This window comes from Podarcis pityusensis (genome assembly GCF_964106645.2).
Source record: "Podarcis pityusensis genome assembly, chromosome: 1".
Classification (NCBI taxonomy): domain Eukaryota; kingdom Metazoa; phylum Chordata; class Lepidosauria; order Squamata; family Lacertidae; genus Podarcis; species Podarcis pityusensis.
The window spans coordinates 128,299,606-128,325,826 of record NC_138028.1 but is presented as its reverse complement, the minus strand read 5'-3'; the positions used below and the strand labels follow the sequence as shown (position 1 = coordinate 128,325,826).

At 44.7% G+C, this 26,221-nt stretch overlaps 1 protein-coding gene and 1 long non-coding RNA gene across 4 annotated transcripts in view; one reads left to right on the top strand and one right to left on the bottom strand.

The window, feature by feature from the left end:
- Positions 1-1,769: 1,769 nt before the first annotated feature.
- The window catches only part of LOC308483633 (caspase-8-like), a 30,691-nt gene continuing 6,239 nt past the window's right edge, over positions 1,770-26,221 (bottom strand). For 2 of the 3 annotated variants that reach the window (XM_081017688.1, XM_081017686.1), the window contains exons 2-11: positions 21,479-21,822; positions 20,574-20,673; positions 18,839-18,974; positions 17,131-17,195; positions 15,291-15,324; positions 14,509-14,580; positions 13,477-13,550; positions 5,882-5,993; positions 4,406-4,934; positions 1,770-2,402 (exon numbers count right to left, since the gene is read on the bottom strand). In XM_081017688.1, coding sequence (XP_080873814.1) covers positions 2,237-2,402; positions 4,406-4,934; positions 5,882-5,993; positions 13,477-13,550; positions 14,509-14,580; positions 15,291-15,324; positions 17,131-17,195; positions 18,839-18,974; positions 20,574-20,673; positions 21,479-21,792 — 1,602 coding nt within the window. In that variant the 5' untranslated portion in view covers positions 21,793-21,822 and the 3' untranslated portion in view covers positions 1,770-2,236. Of the gene's footprint in view, positions 2,403-4,405; positions 4,935-5,881; positions 5,994-13,476; positions 13,551-14,508; positions 14,581-15,290; positions 15,325-17,130; positions 17,196-18,838; positions 18,975-20,573; positions 20,674-21,478; positions 21,823-24,598; positions 24,888-26,221 lie in introns of those variants that run through there. The other variant, XM_081017687.1, reaches the window with a different exon arrangement.
- LOC308484897 lies at positions 7,431-9,050 on the top strand. The gene is made up of 3 exons (XR_013990157.1): positions 7,431-8,027; positions 8,458-8,872; positions 8,962-9,050. It is a non-coding gene; the product is annotated as an uncharacterized lncRNA (long non-coding RNA).

Below are 26,221 nucleotides of genomic sequence, written 5' to 3'. Positions count from 1 at the left end.
TCGTTCCCTCCTGCAAATTTCCCCTTTGGCTCAGGGCACAACACTGAAGCCAGGCAGTCAGGAACCTTGTGGCCTAAGCCAGTCTCAAGAGGTAGTAAGCATCCAAAACTCCTTATTGTCCCACCAGTCTGGGTCAGGAGGTCCCCAGACCTTATTGGATGTCCCTTGAGATTCAGAAATGCAAGAGCGAAAAAGCACACTCCGACCTCTGAATCAGGAGCACACTAACCGGTAGGCCAAGAAAATGGGAATCAGGTGTTATGCCATAAAGCCCACCTAAAATATGTGAGGAAAAGGTAAAGGGACCCCTGACCATTAGGTCGTCGTGGACGACTCTGGGGTTGCGGTGCTCATCTTGCTCTATAGGCTGAGGGAGCCAGCATACAGCTTCTGGGTCATGTAGCCAGCATGACTAAGCCGCTTCTGGCGAACCAGAGCAGCGCACGGAAACGCCGTTTACCTTCCTGCCGGAGCGGTACCTATTTATCTACTTGCACTGGTGTGCTTTCGAACTGCTAGGTTTGCAGGAGCAGGGAGAGAACAACGGAATCTCACCTCGTCGCGGGGATTCAAACCGCCCACCTTCTGATCGGCAAGCCCAATGCTCAGTGGTTTAGACCACAGTGCCACCCGTGTCCATTAAAACATGTGAGGTAGTTAACTGCAATTATATAAAAATAGTAGCTTGAAAGATCAAGTACTCAGTACAAATAGAATACTGCTATAAAGTTGGGAATGGGGAAAATAAAAGATAGACTACACTGCCTTTCTCTGATTCTAATACAAACCTAAGGGATACCTGACACACATAACCCAGGAATAACTAGCGGACACGTGCACAGACATTGGGGGTGGGGGGAGAATACTCAATAAAGGAAAAACCCACTTTTTAGGAAATCAAACCTCATCAGAATTTACCAGCCAATAGAAGCTCTTCTGGCTGGAACTTTCCAGAACTTGAGTACATGTGATCTCACATTTGAACTGTTCTTTTTAATGAAGGCACCGTAACAGAACTTGAGCTAAAAGCCACAGGTAGATAATGCAGACATTCTCAGTACAGTGGTACCTTGGTTTAAGAACAGTTTAGTTTATGAACTAGGATTAAGAACGCTGCAAACCCGGAAGTAGGTGTTTTGGTTTGTGAACTTTGCCTTGGAAGCAGAACATGTTCCGCTTCCTTTTGAGCGTGTGTTCCATTTGTAAATTGAGTCCCCCGCTGCTATGGGAAAGCACGCCTTGGTTTAAGACGCTTTGGTTTTAGAACGGACTTCCGTAACAGATTAAGTTCGTAAATCAAGGTACCACTGTATGTGATCTCATCCCAATTAATTAATCAGGTGGATTGGTGCAGCATATTTAAAAAAAAACCCAAGATGACCGAACTAGGTACAATGAAACATCCAAGCTCCTTTGATTTAAATTTGGGAGAGCTAAGCAGAAATTTTAGCCTTAATGGGATTTTTAAAAAAAATAATAATGCTGCAGCCTTGAGCACAAGGTCATGTCCAGAGTTATGCGCTATCTACATAATAATTAAGTCATATTTGCATATTGCATGCCCTGCCATAGAACAGAGCTTCAAGTCGCTGATCCTTTCTGAACTAGCTTTCATTTCTGCTTAGTTGCAGTGGGTCGATGTGTAACTGTTAGCTGTTCCTATTATCACAGCTTTCAGTCTTGTACAGATATGCTAGCTTTTCACCGGTTCCATGTCTCTGTCCCATAAGGTTGTTTCCCCGAAAGAAAAGCACACACAGACACAGCCATTTTCCTGTTACTCATAAGAAAAAGCTAACTATTTTATTGGGCATTAAGGCAGGATTGAGGCCACACCAGCCAAGAGGATCCTTCTGTGGCGGCAGTTGTAGAAGCAGACAAAGATCTCTTTAGTTCAGAGTTGCCAAAACCTGCACAGTTCTTTCAGGGCGGGGGCATGTATACATGATGACTATGCCATTTGCACACACTTATCTAGAAATGCGTGAATATGGTACACGGACAGCTGAAGTACGTTCTGCACTTCCAGTGAAGAGAACATGAGATGACTTCTTGTTCACTATTCCTACGTACATTCCAGGCGTCAGATGAAGTCTTTGGGATGCTCAAAGCATGGGGAAGATTATTTGAAAGGCAGGAGTGTGCTTTCTTTACTCTTTCAAAAACCAAGAGCGCTTGTCAAGCAGTCAGCGACCCATAACAAAATCCCTACAGAAAAACAACAGCACAAAAACCCCTACAGCTGTTCTGACACGGGAGGAGGGTCGCTAGGCACTGGGAATATTAATTTCCTCCTGAGAGTGTAAGCTGGTTGTGGCATCTGCTTCTTTAGTCCATTTTTGTCTGAACGTTTGCTCACGTCATCATTGACTGCCGTAAGAATTGACAAGATATCTTCACGCCTGCAGAGAGAATGAGAAGGCAAATATATTAGAATGCAGTATTGTCACCATTAAAGAAGAAAAGCAAAAAACCTGTTGCTGTCCTTTTCTTTAGGATACTCTGAAATCCCTTAAGCCTAAGAAGAATTTGTTAGCTGCATTTGTCTAGTCCTAAACGGGAAAAAAGGGACACGGGTGGCGCTGTGGGTTAAACCACAGAGCCTAGGACTTGTCGATCAGAAGGTCGGCGGTTCAAATCCCTGTGATGGGGGAGCTCCCGTTGTTCTCTCCCTGCTCCTGCCAACCTAGCAGTTTGAAAGCATGTCAAAGTGCAAGTAGATAGATAGGTACCGCTCTGGCGGGAAGGTAAACGGCATTTCCGTGCGCTGCTCTGGTTCGCCAGAAGCGGCTTAGTCATGCTGGCCACATGACCCGGAAGCTGTACGCTGGCTCCCTTGGCCAATAAAGTGAGATGAGCACTGCAACCCCAGAGTCAGCCACGACTGGACCCAATGGTCAGGGGTCCCCTTACCCTTTACCTTAAAGGAAAAAAGTTAGTGGTCCTCACCACTTTTTACTATACAACCTTTCAAACTTTAAAAGGCAAAACCAAGAGGAGTGCACATGAATATTCAATACAGCTCCTAATGTAAGAATCAGCCTTGAACTGAGGAGCAGACACAATGCAGCACCCTTAAAGGTGCCTTATCCTACTAGATCAGGGATAGCTTGGGGTCTGGATCCTACCCTGCTACCTCACCTTGGCTGAGGATAGTCTACCATCTGCTGAGTCAGCAGCTCGAACAGCAGTTAGTAGTGTCCAAAAAGATGCTTGTCTCATGTCGTGCAGGGTGACAGTTTCCAACTTGTGGAAAACAAAGGCGGCACCACAAACATCTCTGGTTTTGCATCATGAAAGACACTGGCCAAGCTGGTGTTGTTGTTTAGTCGTGTCCGACTCTTCGTGACCCCATGGACCAGAGCACGCCAGGCACTCCTGTCTTCCACTGCCTCCCGCAGTTTGGTCAGAGGCCAAGCTGGTAGGCTGACCCAGACAGCACCATTTCCTAAGTCGATGTTTGTAGAGGTGCACCAGTCTGACCAGCCACTTTTAACCTGGCTGGCATGAGCCCTGTAGCTTTCCAGCTGGGCATGCCCTCCCTCTATGTTGTACACAAAGGAGAAATTAGCTTTCCCCAAAGAAACTGCAGCATCTCTCTTTAACAGCACCATGCAACATTAACTAATGTCTATACAGTCGTATCTAGGTTCTCGAACAGAAAGTGTTCCGGGAGAACCGTTCGAAAACCAAGGCACAGCTTCCGATTGGCTGCAGGAGGAAAGTCCTGTAGCCAATCGGAAGCCGCGCCGGACGTTCGGCTTCCGAAAACCGGAACACGTTTGGAACCGAAACGTAAGAGTTCCAAGGCTTTCAGCAACCAAGGTACGACTGTATTTCAAAACGTTCAGTGGATTAGCCAACATGAAGGCTTATATAAAGTCAACCAAAATTGGCCCACTGGAATGAGCTACCGTATTTTTCGCCCTATAGGACGCACCTAGTTTTTTTGGGGGGAAATAAAGAAAAAAAATTTATTCCCCCCCCCAGCCGATAGCTTCCTGAAGCACGGGGCGCTCTGCTTCAGTGCGCCCCGCGCTCTGGGCAAGCAGGCTGCTATCCGCAGCCTAGGGAGCCCTGCGGGAACTCCCGCGGGCTCCCCAGGCTTATGGATAGCTTCCTGAAGCCTGGAGAGCGAGAGGGGTTGGTTCGCACCGACCCCTCTCGCTCTCCAAGCTTCAGCGAAAGCCTGCATTCGCCCCATAGGACGCACACACATTTCCCCTTCATTTTTGGAGGGGAAAAAGTGCGTCCTATAGGGCGAAAAATACGGTAACTTAAATCTGTTCGCTTTCAATGGGTCTGCTAAGAGTATGACTTAGTTACGTACAATCCAATGTATTTTATCCAAAATGCCAGGTTAATGCCAAGAAAGACTGTCACACATAATAAGTAAAAGTATCACCTTGGAACCAGCTCCCGCAGCTTCTCGCAGAGGCCCTGAATGAACCATGTGCCACGCTGCACATCACGGTAAGAAAAATAACCATCCACTGTGGCCATGCCAAGGAGGAAGTCTGCCTCTTCGGGGATGCTTGAGGCCATCTGCTGTTGTGTCGGAATAAATCCTGAAGTTTGGGCATCTGCTCCAAGGGAGCCCAACTCGTGATTGTCTGCTTCAAGGTAAACAGGTTGGTGCGGCTTGCTACCTTGACAAGCCTGGATGAAAAACAGTTTGGGCTTCTTAGCCAGTAAAGGACATTGTTTGGCTGTGAAGAAAGATGTGATTTTATTGATGGAGATGAGACAGCCATCCGCCGCATAAATTTTCCCAGATTCGCCATGAGACAGAATGCAGCACACAAGACAATCACTGTCTTTCCAGTATTCAGAAGACTGCCAGTCGTTTAGAAGTTGGAGAAGTTCGTCTGATGTCTTGTCATCATATTTTTCCACTTCAAACCCAAGCCATTTGAACACACTTTCCAATTCCACTGTCAGAGAGAAGGGGGAGAGCAGAGAGATGGCAGTAAACACCAACAAAACAGGTGTGCCAATTTAACAGGAAAAAGTTTGATGCATCAATTTAAACCCTGATCCCATAAAGGCAGCTTCCAGTTATATCTTTTATAATCAGGATTTCTATACTGTCATTAGGGTAAAACAGATTTGATACAATACAATCACTGATAAAAGTGTTTAATATAGAAATCACCGTATTTTTCGCTCTATAAGACGCACCTGACCACAAGACGCACCTAGTTTTTGGAGGAGGAAAACAAGAAAAAAAATATTCTGAATCTCAGAAGCCAGAACAGCAAGGGGGATCGCTGCGCAGTGAAAGCAGCAATCCCTCTTGCTGTTCTGGCTTCTGGGATAGCTGCGCAGCCTGCATTCGCTCCATAAGACGCACACACATTTCCCCTTACTTTTTAGGAGGGAAAAAGTGAGTTATAGAGCAAAAAATACGGTATTTGCTTTCCATCAATAATCACAACTACATTGACTATCCCAAGGCTAACACATTCCAGTAAGGTGCAGAATGAGGAAAACTGCATTGTGGAGAGGTTTGTAAAAAGCAATGAAAGCCTGCTCATTTCTACAGGATTAACCCAAATGTTTATGCCAATTTCTATGCCATTTCTATGCCAAACATCTTCACCAAGCCACCCATCTCCTTGAATACAGCTTTCAGTAGATAAGTTATGGTTGTTTTAGGAGTTTTCTCCAAGCTCTCAGACCCCGTAAGTTTCTTCAGCACTTAAGAGTACAAAAATCTAAGGACCTTTTCTGGACACTTCCATAAACGCAGAAAGGTTTCTGTACCCTGAAACCACATTAAACTTGCAAACCAACAATAACTTCCTTGCTATGTATATGAAAACACTTATTTTGAAAGGTATTAAAGAGAGGCAAGACACACGCTTGACAAGTCACTTACTGGCATCTTTTTGAGATCCTGCTCTGGGTTTCAAATGTCCCTTGAAATAGACGTTATTAAAAATAAGGCAATATCCTCTGCGAGACCTGTTCATTTTATAGAGAGCAGACTCCTGTGGAATAAGGGGAAGTCAGACTTCATCATCTTATCCAATCTGTTTTATCTATCTCACATCATCTCAGGCAGTGATACTGTTAGGTAGATTTTGGATTTATAGAAACCCTCTTTATACGGTAACGTGCCTTATGTTGCTTACTTAAAAACACTGCTCGTTATGGCAAACTGTGCTCTGGATCTCTGCTCCAAAGACTTAACCCTAACAGCACCACTGATCTTAAACCTAGATTGAAGGCTGGAGGTGAGTTTAAATACCTGTGGGATTCCTCAAGAAAATAAGACTTTCTGCAAAAAACAACAACACCCAGGTATTTGTGCACAAACATGTCCAGTACTAGGATAGGTACGGCTCCTTAGCAAGGGTGGCTTAAAGGTAAAGGTAAAGGGACCCCTGACCATTAGGTCCAGTCATGGCCGACTCTGGGGTTGCGGCGCTCATCTCGCTTTATTGGCCGAGGGAGCCGGCGTACAGCTTCTGGGTCATGTGGCCAGCATGACTAAGCCGCTTCTGGCGAGCCAGAGCAGCGCACAGAAACGCCGTTTACCTTCCCGCTGGAGCGGTACCCATTTATCTCCTTGCACTTGGACGTGCTTTTGAACTACTAGGTTGGCAGGAGAAGGGACCGAGCAACTGGAGCTCACCCTGTTGCGGGCATCGAACCGCCAACCTTCTGATCGGCAAGTCCTAGGCTCTGTGGTTTAACCCACAGCGCCACCCGGGTCCCATCGTAAGGGTGGCTTACTCCACACCAAATTCCTTGGGGAGGAAGTCCACACTGTGCTGTTGAAGTCCCTTAGCAGTACATTGGTACCTTGGTTCTCAAATTGTTCCGGAAGTCCGTTCCAAAACCAAAGCGTGCTTTCTCATAGAAAGTAACGCAAAACAGATTAATCTGTTCCAGACTTTTAAAAACAACCCCTAAAACAGCAATTTAACATGAATTTTACTATCTAACGAGACCACTGATCCATAAAATGAAGGCAATAAACAATGTACTGCAGTCACGCAATCAATGTCAGTAGCTGAACTGGGTTCCACAAAGTCACAAAAACAAAAAAGAGCCACAAAAAAGCAAATAGCAAAAACAGACTTCAGCGTAACTCTCAAATCGGAAGTGCTGCACTCAGATCAGAAGCATAACACTCAAAATGGAGCATGTTCAGCCTCCAAAAAAGGTTCGCAAACCGGGACACTTACTTCCGGGTTTGCAGTGTTCGGGGTTCCAAGTTGTTTGAGTACCAAGGTGTTTGAGAACCAAGGTACCACTGTATATTATATTCGTGCTAGCAGGATGGTATGAGCAAGAGAAGGGCAGCTAGCCAGAATGGTTTTTCTTTTCTTTTTTTAATTCATTCTTGTATTTATATTTTGTACATTTATTTACAAAGTAATAATCATAAATAAATAAGAATAAAAATACAGTGGTGCCTCGCAAGACAAAATTAATTCGTTCCGCGAGTTTTTTCGTCTTGCGGTTTTTTCCGTCTTGCGAAGTACGGTGTCGGAAAAGTTTTGGAAAAGCTTCAAAAATCACCAAAGTCTTCAAAAACCTCAAAAAAGGCTACCACACCGCGTGCTATGAGTTGCTCCTCGAAGTCAAGTCGCAACTGTATTAACGGTTTTAAGAAAAAGGAAACAAACTTGCAAGACGTTTCCGTCTTGCGAAGCAAGCCCATAGGGAAAATTGTCTTGCGAAGCAACTCAAAAAACCAAAAACCCTTTCGTTTTGCGAGTTTTCCGTCTTGCGAGGTACCACTGTATGCACCCCACCACCGAGACCATTCCATTGTAACTATCTAACCTCCCAAAATTTCAACACCTCTTGCGATGGTTTGACCCCTTTCTGTTTTAACAGTGCAAATTCTACAAACTCCTTTCATATCTCCTCAAAATAATTTCTCCTGCATATTCCCTGTCTTAACTTAATGGCACATGTTGATTTATCGTTCATAGCTATATCCCACACCTTTTATACCATTCTTCCATTTTATACTCTGCTTGCCCCTTCCACTTCCTAGCTATACAGTGGTGCCCCGCAAGACGAATGCCTCGCAAGATGGAAAACCCGCTAGACGAAAGGGTTTTCCGTTTTGGAGGTACTTCGCAAAACGAATTTCCTATGTGCTTGCTTCGCAAGACGAAAATGTCTTGCGAGTTCCTGCGGGGTTTTTTTCCTTTTCCCCCCCTTTTCCCCAAGCCGCTAAACCGCTTATCAGCTGATCGGCTAAGCCGCTTAACAGCTGATTGCTAAGCCGCTTAGCAGCTGATCGTTAAGCCGCTTAACAGCTGATCGCTAAGCCGCTTATCAGCTGATCCGCTAAGCCTGCTAAGCCGCTAATACTGTAGCGCTAATCCGCTAAACCGCTAATGGGCTTGCTTCGCAAGACGAAAAAACCCGCAAGACGAAGAGACTCGCGGAACGGATTCTTTTCGTCTTGCGAGGCACCACTGTAATAAGTCGTGCAGCTGTCAATAAATTTGTGAGCAAGTGCTTCGCAGCCTGCAAACCTTCCACCCCATCGTAAATTAATAATAATGCTACCTCTGGACTTTTGGTCAACTTTAACCCAGTGAACTCTGTTATCTCCTTAAACACCCTTTGCCAATTTTAAAAAAAAACATATTTACACCCCCACCACATGTGAATATAACTCCCTGTTTCCTGGCATCCCCTCCAACATAATACTGAATATTCCTTGTTTATTTGATTTAATCTGACTGGTGTTAAATACCATCTCCAAAGTAATTTAGAATAATTTTCTTTTCTTCATATAGACAACATTTTCAACGTACTATTCTCCCATATTTCCCCCCAGCTTTGACTATCTGCCACACCTGTTATAATTTGTATTCTTGATCTTCCATTTCTACTAGTATTTTATAAATTTCACTGGTTTCCCCTTTTATTGACTATCTGCCACACCTGTTATAATTTGTATTCTTGATCTTCCATTTCTACTAGTATTTTATAAATTTCACTGGTTTCCCCTTTTATAACTGTATTGTTTTCTTTATCTCCCCCTTTTATAACCATTTTTTCAAATTTTGTACATTCTTTGCAGTTCTTGTTTTCCCTTAACCACTTCTTTGTCCATTACTCCAGTTGTATACAGTTAAACCAAGTTACTTTACTTCCTGTTAGAACTTCTCTTATTTGTTCTTTGCTTCTCATTTTCTCCACCCAACCCTTTATTCTAAGTATTTTCTTCACTTTCACTTTCCTTTTTAAAAATTTACTGGGAAGTCTTCTATCACCACCACCAGAGTTAGTGGGGAACTTGTTAGTTTCAATTTTCCTTTATATTTCACCCATATCTCAATGATATTCCTTAATAAAGGATTTTCAATATTCTGCCACCTTTGCCTATTTGGTTTGATAAAAAAATATATTCACTAACTTCTCCCTCATTTCCTGTGTACTACTCTCTAACTACAGAATGGTCCCTATGGCAGGTTGCACAACACATTGCTGCAAAGCTGATATTTCCTGTTGCACAAGCTTTTGCCAGCGCAACTGTTGTGCTGGAAGTCATATGGTGCCACCATTATTCTTTTCTTTCTTTAATTTGCATTTTCAAAAACAGGAACAGAGAGCATATTTAAACCCCCTTCCCCTGTCCCACTTACAACTTTGTACTAAATACAGCATGTGTACCATAGGAACTTTTCCTGGTTTCTTTTGCTTTTCTTCTACTCTGCATAATCCACATCTCTGTGGATTTGCTCGAGACCTGCCAAGCTATGTATTTGTCTATACTGGTTCTTAAAATATTCAATAAACATTGTCCATTCCTCCTTGTATTCCTCATCTTCGTTTTCTCTTATCTGGTTCATCAAACCAGCCAGTTCAGCGTATTCAAACAGTTTACACTGCTATTCTTTCTTAAGTGGGTACTATACTTATTCTCCACCTTTGTGCCAATATGGTTCTAGCTGCGGTGGGGGCATATAGTAATAAACTTTTGTTTTTGGGGGACCTCCATTGTTACCATTCCCAAGAGGGAAATCTCAGGTGTTTTTGGGAAAGTTTTTAAAAGTATCTTTTAAAATTCATTATATATAGTTTCCCAATAGATAAAGGTAAAGGGACCCCTGACCATTAGGTCCAGTCGTGACCGACTCTGGGCTTGCTCGCTCATCTCGCTCTATAGGCCGAGGGAGCGGGCGTTTGTCCGCAGACAGCTTCCGGGTCCTGTGGCCAGCAGGACTAAGCCGCTTCTGGCAAACCAGAGAAGCGCACAGAAACGCCGTTTACCTTCCCGCCGGAGCGGTACCTATTTATCTACTTGCACTTTGACGTGCTTTCGAACTGCTAGGTTGGCAGGAGCAGGGACTGAGCAACGGGAGCTCACCCTGTCGCGGGGATTCGAACCACCGACCTTCTGATCGGCAAGTCCTAGGCTCTGTGGTTTAACCCACAGCGCCAACCGCATCTGTTTCCAATAGTGAACATTTACTTCCCTGCTGGCAAGCAATACCCCTCCCATTGTCTGTCTCCAGCATGTGGTATTGATGTGCTTCTAAAAACAGGGACTGAGTTTAGCATCTTGGCTTGCAAACGGGACTAATAAATCCAGGGCCGGCTCTACTATTAATCAGTGAGGGTAACCACCACAGACAGCAGGTTTGGGGTGTCACGAAAAGGACAGCAGCCTGTTAAGTTATTTCACCTGTTGTTGTGGTAGGCTTAGTGGGAGAAAGCAGGAGAGGCACTCATGGGAGTTTCTGCGCCACGAACCAAATTAACCTGGCTGGTTTTGGGAACTTGAAAGAAGGATGCACCATTTGCTGCTGGCTGTAAAAGCTATGGTTTTCCCAGTAGTGATGTATGGAAGTGAAAGCTGGACCATAAAGAAGGCTGATCGCTGAAGAATTGATGCTTTTGAATTATGGTGCTGGAGGAGACTCTTGAGAGTCCCATGGACTGCAAGAAGATCAAAACTGTCCATTCTGAAGGAAATCAGCCCTGAGTGCTCACGGGAAGGACAGATCCTGAAGCTGAGGCTCCAATACTTTGGCCACCTCATGAGAAGAGAAGACTCCCTTGAAAAGACCCTGATGTTGGGAAAGATGGAGGGCACAAGGAGAAGGGGACGACAGAGGACGAGATGGTTGGATAGTGTTTGCGAAGCTACCAGCTTGAGTTTGACCAAACTGCGGGAGGCAGTAGAGGACAGGAGTGCCTGGCGTGCTCTGGTCCATGGGGTCACGAAGAGTCGGACACGACTAAACAACAAGAAGCTCCTCACAGAGGAAAATTTATTGGCTGGCTGGCCCAGATTTGTTTCAAGGACAGGAAGTCCTCCTGTGTCACTGGGAACCAGGCCCATCCAATCCTGGGGTTGTGGCCTTCAGGTGTTCTGGGATTCTCATCACCCACTACCCTCGTCTCAGCTGGAGTTGGGAGTTCAATAGCATCCAGAGAACGATGAGTTCTCCATCCCTGTCTGGCAAATCTTTCCAGAAGATCAGCACAAAGCTATCCTGGTTACCCCTGGGTGGTCCCAAGCTCCATTGGGAGGAAGGTTGGGGTATAAATCCAATGAAAGGTGTAGTGATGTTAAGAAATCTGAACAAGACAAACTTTGGCCAAGCCAGGGAAAGGCATTGTGGGAGAACCAAAGACTAGAGAATTATGGGGAATGTGTTTCTGTTTTCTTTAACCGTAGACTTAGTGTCTCTGAAAGTGTGAATAAGCTATCTCCTCCATCTACAGGAAGGAAGCTTCCTAGTTGATTTTTGGGCCCTAACACCTGGTTATTTACGATATTGTTTCTGTGTGAATAGAGTCACCAACCTTATTACAGCAAGAATGTGGATCTGGTGTGTGTCTGAGAATTGGGAGGATATTCTTTCATCTCAAGGTCTTGAGATAAACAAGGTTCAGCTGCCCACAAGCTGAGTTATCGCCCGACTGTGTAACCATTGTTGTTGTTGTTTAGTCATTTAGTCATGTCCGACTCTTCATGACCCCCTGGACCAGAGCACGCCAGGCACTCCTGTTTTCCACAGCCTTCCGCAGTTTGGTCAAACTCATGCTGGTAGCTTCGAGAACACTGTCCCACCATCTCGTCCTCTGCCGTCCCCTTCTCCTTGTGCCCTCCATCTTTCCCAACATCAGGGTCTTTTCCAGGGAGTCTTCTCTTCTCATGAGGTGGCCAAAGTATTGGAGCCTCAGCTTCACGATCTGCCCTTCCCGTATAGCTTTTACTATACGGACCTTTGGTGACCTCTACTGTCTTTTTAAGATGCTACTTTTTAAGATGCTTTTTAAGATGTGTAACCATTGGCGATTCTTAATTAATCAGAATAACTGATTGGCCCTTGAGTTCGAATACACATGGGTTCCCAGGGATAAAATCTTAGGGAACTGAGTTGCTATTTGCCGCTGCCCATCCTGCCAGGCTTACCATCATGTCTGCAGCCGCCATCCTCTCTACATTCATATGCGCATTATTTGTGATGTAGAGTATTTGCCTGAAATGCGGAATCAACCGAGAACCTTACAAACTATCCTAATTACAGATAGGTAGCCGTGTTGGTCTGCCATAATCAAAATAAAAAAAATCCTTCCAGTAGCACCTTTAAGACCAACCAAGTTAGTTCTTGGTATGAGCTTTCGTGTGCAAGCACACTTCTTCAGATACCTGAAGATACCTGATACGTATCTGAAGAAGTGTGCTTGCACACGAAAGCTCATACCAAGAACTAACTTAGTTGGTCTTAAAGGTGCTACTGGAAGGATTTTTTTTATTTTAAACTATCCTAAGTCTTCTTTGTTCTCGTTTGTGAGTATGGTTAGTTAGTGATGTTAAACAATGTTTTTATTTCACTGTTTGAAACTTGTAAGAGATGTGCCAACGTTTAAGTTTGAATGATCTTGTTTTTTAAATAAATTTTGGAGAAAGGATTTTCCTGTTCCGTCTTTTGTGCCTTCTGCTGGGGAAGTCCAAGTCCAATGCCTGGCCACTTGGTCACCTACCAGACCTGTTGAATTTCTGCCTGAAATGTGGTAAAGCAATACAGAGTGGGACAGCCCGTTGAAGAGTAATCTTCTTCCTTAGGTTATTCTTCTGGACTGTCCTAAGATAAGGAAGTGGTTGCAGCAACTACTGTTTCTGTTGTGTTTTGTTCTGAAAAACCAGCTTCGGCACACCCCTCTCTCTCAGCCGGGTCTTGCCGGACTTGGAGGGCGTGTGCCAGAATTGCTACAAAAGGTATTGCCTCTTTCTATCTTAAGGTATCTCTCTTTATGAACAGATGCCAATTTTATATTTTGACTCATGTGTTTTTGTATTCTCAATATGCCAATAAAGGTGACTGATTGGGGACAGATGGACCCGAGTTCAAGGTTTTTGGTCTCAAGCTCTACTGCTACCACTATTAAGCACATGAACAGAATGAGGCTGTAACGGGTTATTTACAGACTTAAGGAAGGGCCAGTTGTATTCAATAAACCCTTCAGAACATGCCAAACCTCTGCTGGTTTCTGTTGATCCTGTCCTGCAGGCTGTTGCAAACTTGGCTCTTGCACATTTCCAGCTTTTAAATCTACAAGGCAAATACAGGGATGCACTTGGGTTCAGATTTTGGTTAGAACACTGCCTAAAAAATAAAAAAAAGGGTGACAAAAATAACCCCTTAAAAACGCAAAATCATTTTCTCTATGCCTGCATTTAGACAACCAATTCTCCACTTAACGGCCTCAGTCCAGTATACCTGAAGGAGTGTCTCCACCTCCATCATTCTGCCCAGACACTGAGGTCCAGTGCCGAGGGCCTTCTGACGGTTCCCTCGATGTGAGAAGCCAAGTTACAGGGAACCAGGCAGAGGGCCTTCTCGGTAGTGGCACCCGCCCTGTGGAACGCCCTCCCACCAGATGTCAAAGAGAAAAATACCTACCAAACTTTTAGAAGACATCTAAAGGCAGCCCTGTTTAGGGAGGCTTTTAATGTTTGATATGTTACTGTGTTTTAGTGTTTGCTGGAAGCCGCCCAGAGTGGCTGGGGAAACCCAGCCAGATGGGCGGGGTATAAATAATAAATTATTATTATTATTATTATTAACAAGCCAAGACGTGAATGAGCCTCGTGCTCCCAGGCGTACCTGCTTCATTCCCTGCTTTGCACAGGTGAACTCTAGTTTCCCGCAGCGTTCAAACAGAGAAATCACGGTTCATGGCTTCTGAACACGACAGTATGTGAAGCTATGGTTTAAAGATGGTTTCTTCAGTTGCATATCAGTTTTCCCTGTTCAGATCTCAACAGGAAGCTAATCAAAGACTTCCTGGCTTGTTTGTAACTCAAACAAAGTGTGGAATGAAGCGGCTGATGGCGTTGAGGGCACAAGGCTGCTTAGTCTTGAGGCTTGCTAAGCTGATATACAGGCCACTTTCAGACAATCATCTCTCTTTTCCTTTGTGCACATTCAATCAAAGACACCTCACAGACCCCTACACAGATAACAGCTCAGAATAACAAAAAAAGCAAGAACCTACGACCCATCTCACCTTGACTTGCACCAAAGGAGTGCAGACGTCCAGAATACTCCCTCATGCTCCCAGATTCTTCAGTGTGGGGATCTGTTTGGAAGGAAAAGGAAAAGGTGTTATAAAGGTGGTATAAATAATAAATTAATTAATCCAGAATGTGGCAGCTAGACTGGTGACTGGGAGCAGCCGCTGAGACCATATAACACCAGTCCTGAAAGATCTTCATTGGCTCCCAGTACGTTTCTGAGCACAATTCAAAGTGTTGGTGCTGACCTTGAAAGCCCTAAACGGCCTCGGTCCTGTATATCTGAAGGAGCGTCTCCACCCCCATCATCCAGCCCAGACACTGAGGTCCAGCTCCGAGGGCCTTCTGGCGGTTCATTTCTCCCTACAAAAGTACTCAACTCTGCCACCACTACCCCCCATACCCTCTTGTCAGCAGAATTATCAAGAATAGAAGGGTGCTGGATTTATAAGAGTATATATTTAAAGTAGACAAATAAATGAGCAAACTAAGTTAATTTGGATATGCAGAAAATATAAAAAATAAATTTAAGGAACCGCAGAAATAGGGGGATGGAAGTCAAGTTTTGAAATGTTAAAATGATTATAAAATTACTGAAATGTATAAAATTGAAAATCATATTTTTAAAAAAAAAGAATAAAAGGGTGCCATTTATAAAACAACGACTTAGCCATGTCCATTTATTTCAGTGGGTTTACTCTGAGTAAAACTTAGTTGAAGACAACCCTTAGATCTAAATATGCATATTAGGAAGGCAAGACCTTTCAATACTTACAATGATTTCTTGGTGGGTCATTGACAGAGAGTCCCTGTATGGGAAACAAAAGAAAGATTTCACTTGCAAATATTCCATGCAGAGAAGAGAAAAGCAACAAGATCATGACCAAAAGCATCTGATCACAAGATATTTAGTCAGGACGCATCAAACTGCTCTGATCCTTCTTTTTAAATTACATCTTCATCACCAGCTGGGTTTGCGCATCACACCAAGCCAAACTGTGGCTTAATATGAATGTGCATATTTCCATAAAGGAAATTGTGGCTGCTTTGCTCCTGCCGAGGTGTTCTGCTGCTAACGTATACCACAGTTTGCATTACCATGTTGCCCGAACATAGGTTCATTGTTTAGCCCTCACCAGACTAACACAAGCAAGTAACCAAAGTTTACTTTTGATTCGTGGCTTTTCTAGCTCAGCACAGCAGCAGAATGATCAGAGAGAAAAGGTCGCAATTTCCTCTCTCCGAGCCTGTGCCTTGTGGCTAAGCCATCGTTTGGCCCTGGCTGATGTGCCACCACTGATGTGTCACAGTGTTAATCTGTGTGCCTCTTCTGCGCATACATGAGAGCTCAAAGTTCGAAATAATTTCTATACACTAAATGTGCTTAATAACATCCATGCACCTTCGCACATCCTGATAAACTAATTGCAGCCTTCTGAAAAGGAAAGGTGGGGTTTTAGCAGTAGCTTCTGCTACAACGGAATGGTGCTTAGATGCAGCAAAGACAATTAACTACAAAGGGGAATCGTTGCGCTCAAAGAGGCAACAAAGGACAGCACACAAGACAGGTTTCTATCCAGATCAGTAGCACCAACATTATTGGACTATGCAGAGATGACAAGGCTAACTGGGAAAATCAGAAACCAGGAGAATCAAAACTTCAATAAAGAATGGGACAAATTTTCATTATATTGGAAAGATCGCTGTAAACACCTGAACTCTTTGGCAGGTTTTAAATAACTCTTGCAATGTTACACAATGGAGAAGGGTAAATTAGATGGACTTATAATATTTAGTTTAAAAAGTTACGTAGAGTACCCATGGAGGGGAGGAGGGAAGTCTTGAGATTCGGAAGAATCTTGTGTTATTTCTATTATTTGTGATTATAAATGTGAATGGAGTTGTAAAATAAAATGTGAATGGAGTTGTAAAAATAATATAAGGCAAAATGAATGAAGGCATCTACCTAAGTACACCTAAGAAGAGAAGCATAAAAACTGACCATGCACAAAATGCAGTATGGTTAAACTATTTCCACTTTGTGTGAATTTTAAAAAATAGCTACCAATCCAGTAGCAAGACAAGAGCCAAGTGAGCAACACTGACCTGTCACTCCACTGATGTGTGTGGGGGGTGTCTATATGCATTTTATAATATATAAAAAAGTTTTTGTGTGTGAATACACAGATACCCCCCCACCCCACCCTTCTTCCCATAAACAAACAAATAAGGGTCACGTATTGCTTGATGGGGTTAAGTGGGAACCAGGTCCGAAAACATCGTAGACTACCCCTGAAAGCAGCAACCAACTTACACAAAGTTGGGGGTGGGGAATCAAATGGTGTACAGTTTATACCTCAGGTTGAAGTAGCTTCAGGTTGAGCATTTTCGGGGTGCGTTACTTCCGGGTGTCACCACTCGTGCATGCGCAGATGTTCAAAATGACATCACACACATGCGCGGAAGCGGCGAATTGCGACCCACGCAGATGCACAGACGCAGGTTGTGTTCGCTTCAGGATGTGAACGGGCCTCCGGAACGGATCCCGTTCGCATCCAGAGGTACCACTATATAACAAAATGATAGATAGAAGGAAATATTTTCTTGCAGCATACCTTGAGTAAATAAAATCCACCAGCACCAGGAGAGGGCAGAGTTTCCGTGCTTTGTTCTTTAGACTCTGCCGGTTACAAGGGATGAGAGAACAAAAAAGGTTGAGAGTCATGCCTTCCTTTGCCTAGCAAGAACTACGTAATAGGAATAATCGGTACAGATGACTGGTCCTAGAAGTCTGCTGTGAGGATTAAGCTGAGGGAGCTCTAGGTAGTCAACTATCAACAAACAGAACAGAATGGAAGGCTTTTGCGCAGCCTGTCTCCATTTGGCTTCAGATGTTGTTGGTCTCCCAACTTGCACCAGACCCAACCAGCATGGCCAATGTTGCCGGTCTGCAACTCCAAACACTACTAGTTTAGTTGAGATTCCTGTACTGCAGGGGGTTGGACTAGTTGACTTTGGGTGTCCCCTTCCACCTCTACAATCCTATGATCGCTAGCATTACGGCTGGGGCTTATGGAAGCTCAAGACCAAAACTTCTGAAGGACCACTGTGGCGTTTGCCCTCCTAGGTGACATCATGCTGGGTCATAAGGAAAGGGTTAAATGAGTGTGAAGTGATTGGCAAGTGGGAACCCAAGGGGAGGAGTCAGAGTTAGAGTTAGTGTTGTTGAGAGTCAGTCGGGTGTTAGAGAAGGGAGAGTGAGGATACGTCTGTGGGTTGGGATAGGTTGATATGAGAGAGTGAGAGAATCTGTTACGAGGAGTCAGATAGACGGTTGGGATAATTAGTTAGAAGTTATTAGGAAGGTATAGGCCGGTAAGGAAACTAGTATTAAGAAACTGACAAGAAAAATGATCTGAAACCATAAACTAGTTAAGGCTTATAAAATAAACTTGTTTATTTGGTTTAATGTTAAAAACTGTCTGGACTCCGTGTGTACCTGAGAGAAACGGGTTGGTGGCAAAGGGGAAGCAATCCCAGTGGTGGCACACGGATCAATAGACCGTCAAACGTCCGGGGACCCTGTGTGATCGCCACAACCACACATTCCTCGCCATCCCTGCCCCCAGCCGTAGCGCTGATGATAGGTATTTGATTTACCCTGAACACAGAGCATTCTTATTCCTGTTTACATACAAAGAAGCGAGACAGATAGCCGAGTGGTCTTGAGCAAGTCGCCCAAACTACAGGGCATTCATCTCCACAACCCCATTTCCATTTCAACATTCACATCTCACGTAAATGAGAAGCTCTCATGTTAGAAAGTCAGCGGGGAAACCAGGAGCAAGTTAGGAATGAGTTCAAGATTTCTTAAGGCAGATTAAACAAAAAGGAAATGTATCCCATGATTAAATAATAAAAAAGGAACAAATTGGGATCAGAAAAAGTGAATGATAAAACACTGATTCATAGATTTAAAACACAGGTGAAAAGTAACCAATGAATTTGCCGATCCAGCTATAGAGGGGTTTTTTTTTAGAAGGGGGTTAACTTGCCCCCTTCTAAAAGGGAGGAAAGTGTGTTGTGCTTTTCTCCCTGATGCCTCTTCTTGTTATAAAAACTTAGCCCTCTTCTACCCCATTTTACAGCGAACCTGGCAAGGCCAAATCTAACACATACCCATTTTTAAATTGGGCCTTAGTTGCATTGCCATTATCAACCTACACGAGACAACGCCAGTAGCTACTGTCTGATAAGATAAGAGGAACAACTAAGTTCATTTTGGTCAATTTGTAAGGAGATGATCTACTCAAAATTAGACACCTTGTCTTTCTTTATATGCTGCCAGTATTTTCAGGAGTTCGGGCGATATCTTCTGACAGGTTTCTTCCAGCAGAGAGATATTGGTCTCCGATATAAGGCATTGCTTCTCCAGGCAAGTCAACAGTTCTAGAGCAGACTAGGAGAAAAAGTAAACACAATAGCTGCGTCCTTGCTTATATCTCACGCCCCAGCCAGGAATCACCAAGTCTTTCTACATTTTAAGAGAAGTGTTTCTCAGCAACAACAAACTCCCATGTGTTTCCTGTGCTCCCCAACCAAAGTGATGAAATTATTCTGAAAGCCAACACAGAACAGGCCAAATAAATCCCTGCAACTTTACAGACCTAGTCTTTTTTTAAACACTGAGCATCTCAGATGGTATCAGGAGCAGCCAGAGTCAAGTGTAGGTCAGCAATTTTTTTTAAAAAAGTGTCCGTACAAGTTAACTCTTTAGTCAATGAAACCAAACCAGTGCAGGCCTATTGATCCAATGAAGCAGTTGTGAGGAGTGAAGATCCCAACCTTCTCAATACTCTCTAACGTTCCTCCTCTCCAGGGTCATTCCCAGTCACATTTGTAATAGTTGTTATTGGCCCAGTATACCTGAAGGAGCATCTCCACCCCCATCGTTCAGCCTGGACACCGAGGTCCAGCGCCGAAGGCCTTTTGGCGGTTCCCTCCCTGCGAGAAGCGAGGTTGCAGGGAACCAGGCAGAGGGACTTCTTGGTAGCGGCGCCCGCCCTGTGGAACGCCCTCCCATCAGATGTCAAGGAAATAAACAACTATCTGACTTTTAGAAGACATCTGAAGGCAGCCCTGTTTAGGGACGTTTTTAAATTTTGATGTTTTATCGTGTTTTTTTATATTCTGTTGGGAGCCACCCAGAGTGGAGAAACCCAGCCAGATGGAAGAGAGAGAATTTTATACAATATTCTATGCAATATTTTAATGTTTCGCTTATTTATTGCTTTGTGAGCCGCCCAGATAACTTCCATTATGGAGTAACTATATAAACGTAAGAGGGACGCAGGTGGCGCTGTGGGTTAAACTACAGAGCCTAGGACTTGCCGATCAGAAGGTCGGCGGTTCGAATCCCCGCAACGGGGTGAGCTCTCGTTGCTCGGTCCCAGCTCCTGCCAACCTAGCAGTTCGAAAGCACGTCAAAGTGCAAGTAGATAAATAGGTACCGCTCTGGCGGGAAGGTAAACGGCGTTTCTGTGCGCTGCTCTGGTTCGCCAGAAGCGGCTTAGTCATGCTGGCCACATGACCCGGAAGCTGTACACCAGCTCCCTCAGCCAATAAAGTGAGATGAGCGCCGCAACCCCAGAGTCGGTCACGACTGGACCCTTTACCTTTATATAAACATAAAAATAATATAAATATGTGCAAGTTGCCATGTTTTCACACAGTGAGTTTATCCCATAATGAACATGCATGTGTATGTTGCAAGTTCTCCGTGACAGAGAAGCAACGCACATGCTCAAATGGGCTTCTTCTTTCTCTTTACTTTGTGACATGATCCAAAGTTTACCCAAATGCCCTCCAGAAGTCACAGACTACAGCTCCCAGCAGCCCCATCAGAACATCTGAAGGTCACCAAGTTGGGGAAGGCTGTCCTACTGCTCCTTTCCTTAACTCTCACACTGACCATCACAGTACAGTTACAATCTTTCTGGGCATTTCCCCCAGCCCACTAGAATGGAACTATTTTTAGAAGCCCTTACTCTTTACTTACATCAGTGGATTGCTTCTTTGGGATATGGTCCCTCAGAAAGAACACGGCAGTCTTCACATCTCCCTTAGTGAACCCTTCTGACAAATCATACAGCATCTGCCTGTGTGACAAGAATTTGGTGAGGCAATTTAGTGATTACTATCTAAGCCAGGGGACGCGGGTGGCGCTGTGGGTTAAACCACAGAGCCTAGGGCTTGCCGATCAGAAGGTCGGCGGTTCAAATCCCCGCGACGGGGTGAGCTCCCATTGCTCGGTCCCTGCTCCTGCCAACCTAGCAGTTCGAAAGCACGTCAAAGTGCAAGTAGATGAATAGGTACCACTCCGGCGGGAAGGTAAACGCCTTTTCCATGCGCTGCTCTGGTTCGCCAGAAGCGGCTTAGTCATGCTGGCCACATGACCCGGAAGCTGTATGCCGCCTCCCTCGGCCAATAAAGCGAGATGAGCGCCGCAACCCCAGAGTCAGCTACGACTGGAGCTAATGGTCAGGGGTCCCTTTACCTTTACCTATCTAAGCCAGGTGTAGTCACCCTTTTTATACCTGCCGCCCACTAATGCATCTTTCCTGATGGTAAAATGTCCTTACCGCCCACCAGTGCTCGATGGAAGGAGGATTCAGCTTGTGCCGTAGAACCCTCTACCACCCACCTAGAATCCTGAATCTGAAGGGATCAGGTTGACAACCTCCTGATCTAAGTCTTAGAAACCTGGCTTCCCAACCACCACCACCCAACCCAAACATCCACAGAACCAGAAGTCTCTGGTGCCAGCTGTCCAGGTTCAAGGTCTCCCCACCAAACAGCTAGCAAATAAATAAATAAAAATGTTTTGATGCCCACCAGAAGGAAGGGAACATATCAGCCAATGTTTTTCAAGCAGAATGGTATCTTCAGAAATGGAAGACTCACCGGTATTCAGATACCCTCCCTCGCCGAGGTAGATCTTTTTCAACTGCCTCTTTGGTATAGTCAAGCTTCGCTAGCAGGCTGATACTCTTAATTCTGTAAAGAAGTTCTGCTACTATAAAGTTGTCCTCCTCATTTAGTATGTCTTCGTTCATGAGATAATGGAAAAGATTGTGTGCCGACTCCACAGTTTCCAACTTCTTCCAGGGGATGAAATCAATGCAGAAAAACTTAACAGCCTCCAAATCTTCGCTTCCCAGGTTCTTATCAATTTCCAGAAGGTTACGGGTCAGCTTTCTACTGTCGCTGTTAATCATGATGGCGGCTTTTGTCAGGCGCTAGGATTTCTGACAAGGGAGAGAAAAGCAAGCAAGGAGTTGGTGTTGAAGCAGAAACCACTCGGCAGCCACCAATACACAATCAAACAAGAAGAAGAAGAAGAAGTAGTACTGGGAATTACCGGTAAGTAAAAGCAGGGATCTAAACCATGCCAACGGAAATTGCAGCAGCTATTTCAGTTAGATATAACAAACACTTCTTGTGTACTTGTATGTTGTTGTTTTTTAGAATAAATGCTTATAGCTTATGAAGCAATATCCTGCAGTCTTATGAAGAAATATCCTGTTCTTAAATTCACACACACACACACACACACACACACAAACCCTGTGATTAACTTTGCAAATGCTGTGTCAACAAATTCTACTTCAATAGTGGTGTCAAGTAATTTTTTGATAGGATGCCTGAAACAAACACGTGCTTGAAGACCTCAAGCCCAGAATTCTTGTGGCAATGACTCAATGGATCACCGTTTCAAGTTAATTTGGGCATGTAATCCACACCTCCTGCCAACCTAGCAGTTCGAAAGGACGTCAAAGGGCAAGTAGATAAATAGGTACTGCTCTGGCAGGAAGGTAAATGGCGCTTCCGTGCGCCACTCTGGTTCGCCAGAAGCGGCTTAGTCATGTTGGCCACATGACCTGGAAGCTGTATGCTGGCTCCCTAGGCCAACAAAGCGAGATGAGCGCCGCAACCCCAGAGTCGGTCACGACTGGACCTAATGGTCAGGGGTACCTTTACCTTACTAATCCACCACACCAAAAATATTGGGTCTTTTAAATAGAAAATAATGCACAACAATAAGTAAAAAAAGAAAGAAACTAACAAAGAATTAAGTTGCAAGGCATGAATAAGAATCAACTGTTGGTTTTCAGTCTGGAGATAAAAGTCTGGTTAAGAAATTCACCAGTTCTTGAATGCAGCAGAATCAAGACTAGAAAGAAGCAAACAGGCCAGAGAAAATATCTGGCAGCCCAACAACAACAACAACAACAACAACAACAACAACAACAACAACATAGTCCTCAACAAGCTTACCTGAAAGTTTCATGGGACGTGCTCTCACATCCCTGTGTATAGGTAAAGGTAAAGGTAAAGGGACCCCTGATCATTAGGTTCAGTCATGACCGACTCTGGGGTTGTGGCGCTCATCTCGCTTTATTGGCCGAGGGAGCCGGCGTACAGCTTCTGGGTCATGTGGCCAGCATGACTAAGCCGCTTCTGGCGAACCAGAGCAGCACACGGAAATGCCGTTTACCTTCCCGCCGGAGTGGTACCTATTTATCTACTTGCACTTTGATGTGCTTTCGAACTTCTAGGTTGGCAGGAGTTGGGACCGAACAACGGGAGCTCACCCCGTCGCAGGGATTCGAACTGCCGACCTTTAGATTGGAAAGTCCTAGGCTCTGCGGTTTAACCCACAGCGCCACCCGCGTCCCTTCATCCCTGATCATACGGCAGCCCAATACTTGGCTTTCCAGGTCCATGAATTGCAGGGTTTGAACTAAAGGACTCTTGGGGGGGGGGTCACTTCTAACTATACAATTCTATTGTTCTAATGCTGCAATCCGACTCTCAAACATCCCTTTGAACTTATAAGAGAGGATTGGGCTCCAGGGTGAGGGGCACCTTTCATTTCCTATGAATGGGTCAGAAAATGCTCGGGCCACAAACTTTAGCTCTTGGGGTGTGCTCAATGTGGGCACCCCAAAACAGTCCCTTGGCATCTCCCAAGGCCCCTTAAGCCTCCTGATTTTTGCAAATTTTAAATGTTTGGTTTATTTCACTTTTCAGATGCAAGCTCTAGCTTCCTATCTTACTTTCTTCTTCCAGAAAGCCAAAAGACAGTATTTGTGTGTGCGTATGTGTTTTTAAAAAAGCAGGGAAACACGTGTTAAGTGTTTGGGGAAGGTATTTAGGAGCCCTCCATGTGTGATTATTTTGAAGGGCTGGATGTACTTGTTTGGGAAAAAGCGTTTCAAATGTTTCCTGTTCAAGTTTGGGGCCGGGTTCGGGTTTTTGCTTCTAAGAGATCTGTTTCCTGAGTGGGCTTGTGTGGGTGAACATATTTTTTTGGAGACAAGAGGAAATGTGACGGCGACAACCCCTGTCTCAGCAAATAACACTTCCGGCCAACTAAAAATAAAAATAAAATAAAGGCCGCTCCTGATAAGCCAGACAGCACATTTTGATCGGTTGATTAATAATTTTCTGTATGAAGAAAAACCGGAAGAGGGGAGTTGCCGTCTTAAGCCGTCTGAGGAAAAAAAGCGTCTTCTAAGATGGTGTCTAAAGTGCCACCTGATTATAAAAATAATGCGCCCCCCCTCAAAAAACAACCAACCTATCTTTTATGTAGATGCAAATGTAGGCAGATTTTGATGAACTAAGCTTTTTCTTCTTCTTAGGTGGTAACGGAGGCAGGAAAGATCCTGGCCCACGGGGCACAACTTGGTAGCACTGGAGCCCTTCACTGGTTGCCTTCTAACCCCTTACCTGGGAGTAAGTCCCCCTGAAGTCAACAGGACTTACTTCTGAGAAGTCACGGCCAGGCTATCCTAGTTTCGCTTTGCTATTGACTTAGCGGTGCCTGGTGGATGGGAAAACGAGATAAACTGATTTCCTGGAAAAGGGGCGGCTCGCCGTCGGAAGGTGGGGTGCAAGCAGCTTAATTGCGATTATGATTAATTGTTAGATTTGGACACACACACAACACACACACTTCACCCGCAGATCTCCGGGCAGTTGGCAGCGCAAACCTCCCCCCCCCCAAAAAAAACTTACTTTTTGTTTCTAAAGAAGACACCCAGCCAGGCCTCCCGATCTTTCAACATGAGTTTCTGGGCTTTGAGATCTTATAAAGTTCAGATGCCGGAGAAAGGAAAACAAAACAAGGCGCAGGATCGGAGCGGCGGAGGAAACTTCGCCCAACTTCGCCCCGATTCCCACGGAGTTTAGCAAAGAGGAATCGCCCAGCGGCCGCTCCACGCTGCCTCCTGCAATTTTTTTGAATTTCCTGGTCCGATCATCGCCCCCTTGCTTCGTCTTGCCTTGCGCGGCTGCACGTAGACAAGGAAGCGCCACCCACTCAACTCTTACGGCCCTAAAAATAAAATTATTTCCGCCTGCTTGACGGGAGTTCCCTGAGAAAGCGGCCGCTGGATGTTGCAATATATCAGGGACATTCCCCGCACAGAAGGGCAGCGGGGGCTTTGCTGCTAGTTTGCGTTTCCCTTTAAAGAAATCGCCGCCTTCTCTTAATTTTGTAATAAGACACGGAAGGATGGGAAGGAACCCCCCGTGATTGCTTCCTTGCTCCTGGGAGGTTTGGGGGGGTTTTTTTTGCAAAACGTGCATTTAAAATGCGCTCAGTACTGGAAACGTAAAGCATTCTTTGTTGTTGTTGGGTTGTGAGGTTTGTTGAAATGGCGTATGTTTAAGAGCTGGCCACTTTGAAGCTTGCTAAACATTGCTAAACTTTTTAAACATTGCTAGGGAGTCGTCAGCCTTTTGGGGGGGCGGGGAGACGACGACACATGCTTGATAAGTTAGGTAACTCTCACGGGTGCAATTTCCCTTTCCCCTAAAACCAAACATGCCCAGGCAAGTTTCCCAAACGACGGTCCACACCTTCAAGCCAGATCCTTCTGAGATAAAGGTAAAAAGTCAAATCCATCAAATCGACAGCAGATGTCCTTGAATTCGCACGATTCCTTGGGGGGGGGGGTGACCTAAACGTCCTACCTAATCACACATCAATGCCGGATTTACGTGTAAGCTAAACAAGCTATAGTTTAGGACCCCACTCTCTTGGGGCCCCCCAAAAATTTAAAGGAAAAAAACCTGGATGTACATTTCCAAAATATAAGATAAAAAAATGAAATAAAACCTACATACAGCAACAGTGTTTTGTGTTGTGTAGGCTCCTAGGATGTAAGTAATGGGCCCCGCCTGCTAGCCTGCTCCCTAAAATATCACTGGTTTGCTCATTTCTATATATAGGGTGCCTACATTCTGCATGATCACTGCAGATGGTGACAGCAGCCACGAAATTAAAAGACGCCTGCTTCTTGGGAGAAAAGCAATGACAAACCTAGACAGCATCATAAAAAGTAGAGACATCACCTTGCCAACAAAGGTCCGTATAGTAAAAGCTATGGTTTTCCCAGTAGTGATGTATGGAAGTGAAAGCTGGACCATAAAGAAGGCTGATCGCTGAAGAATTGATGCTTTTGAATTATGGTGCTGGAGGAGACTCTTGAGAGTCCCATGGACTGCAAGAAGATCAAACCTCTCCATTCTGAAGGAAATCAGCCCCGAGTGCTCACTGGAAGGACAGATCGTGAAGCTGAGGCTCCAATACTTTGGCCACCTCATGAGAAGAGAAGACTCCCTGGAAAAGACCCT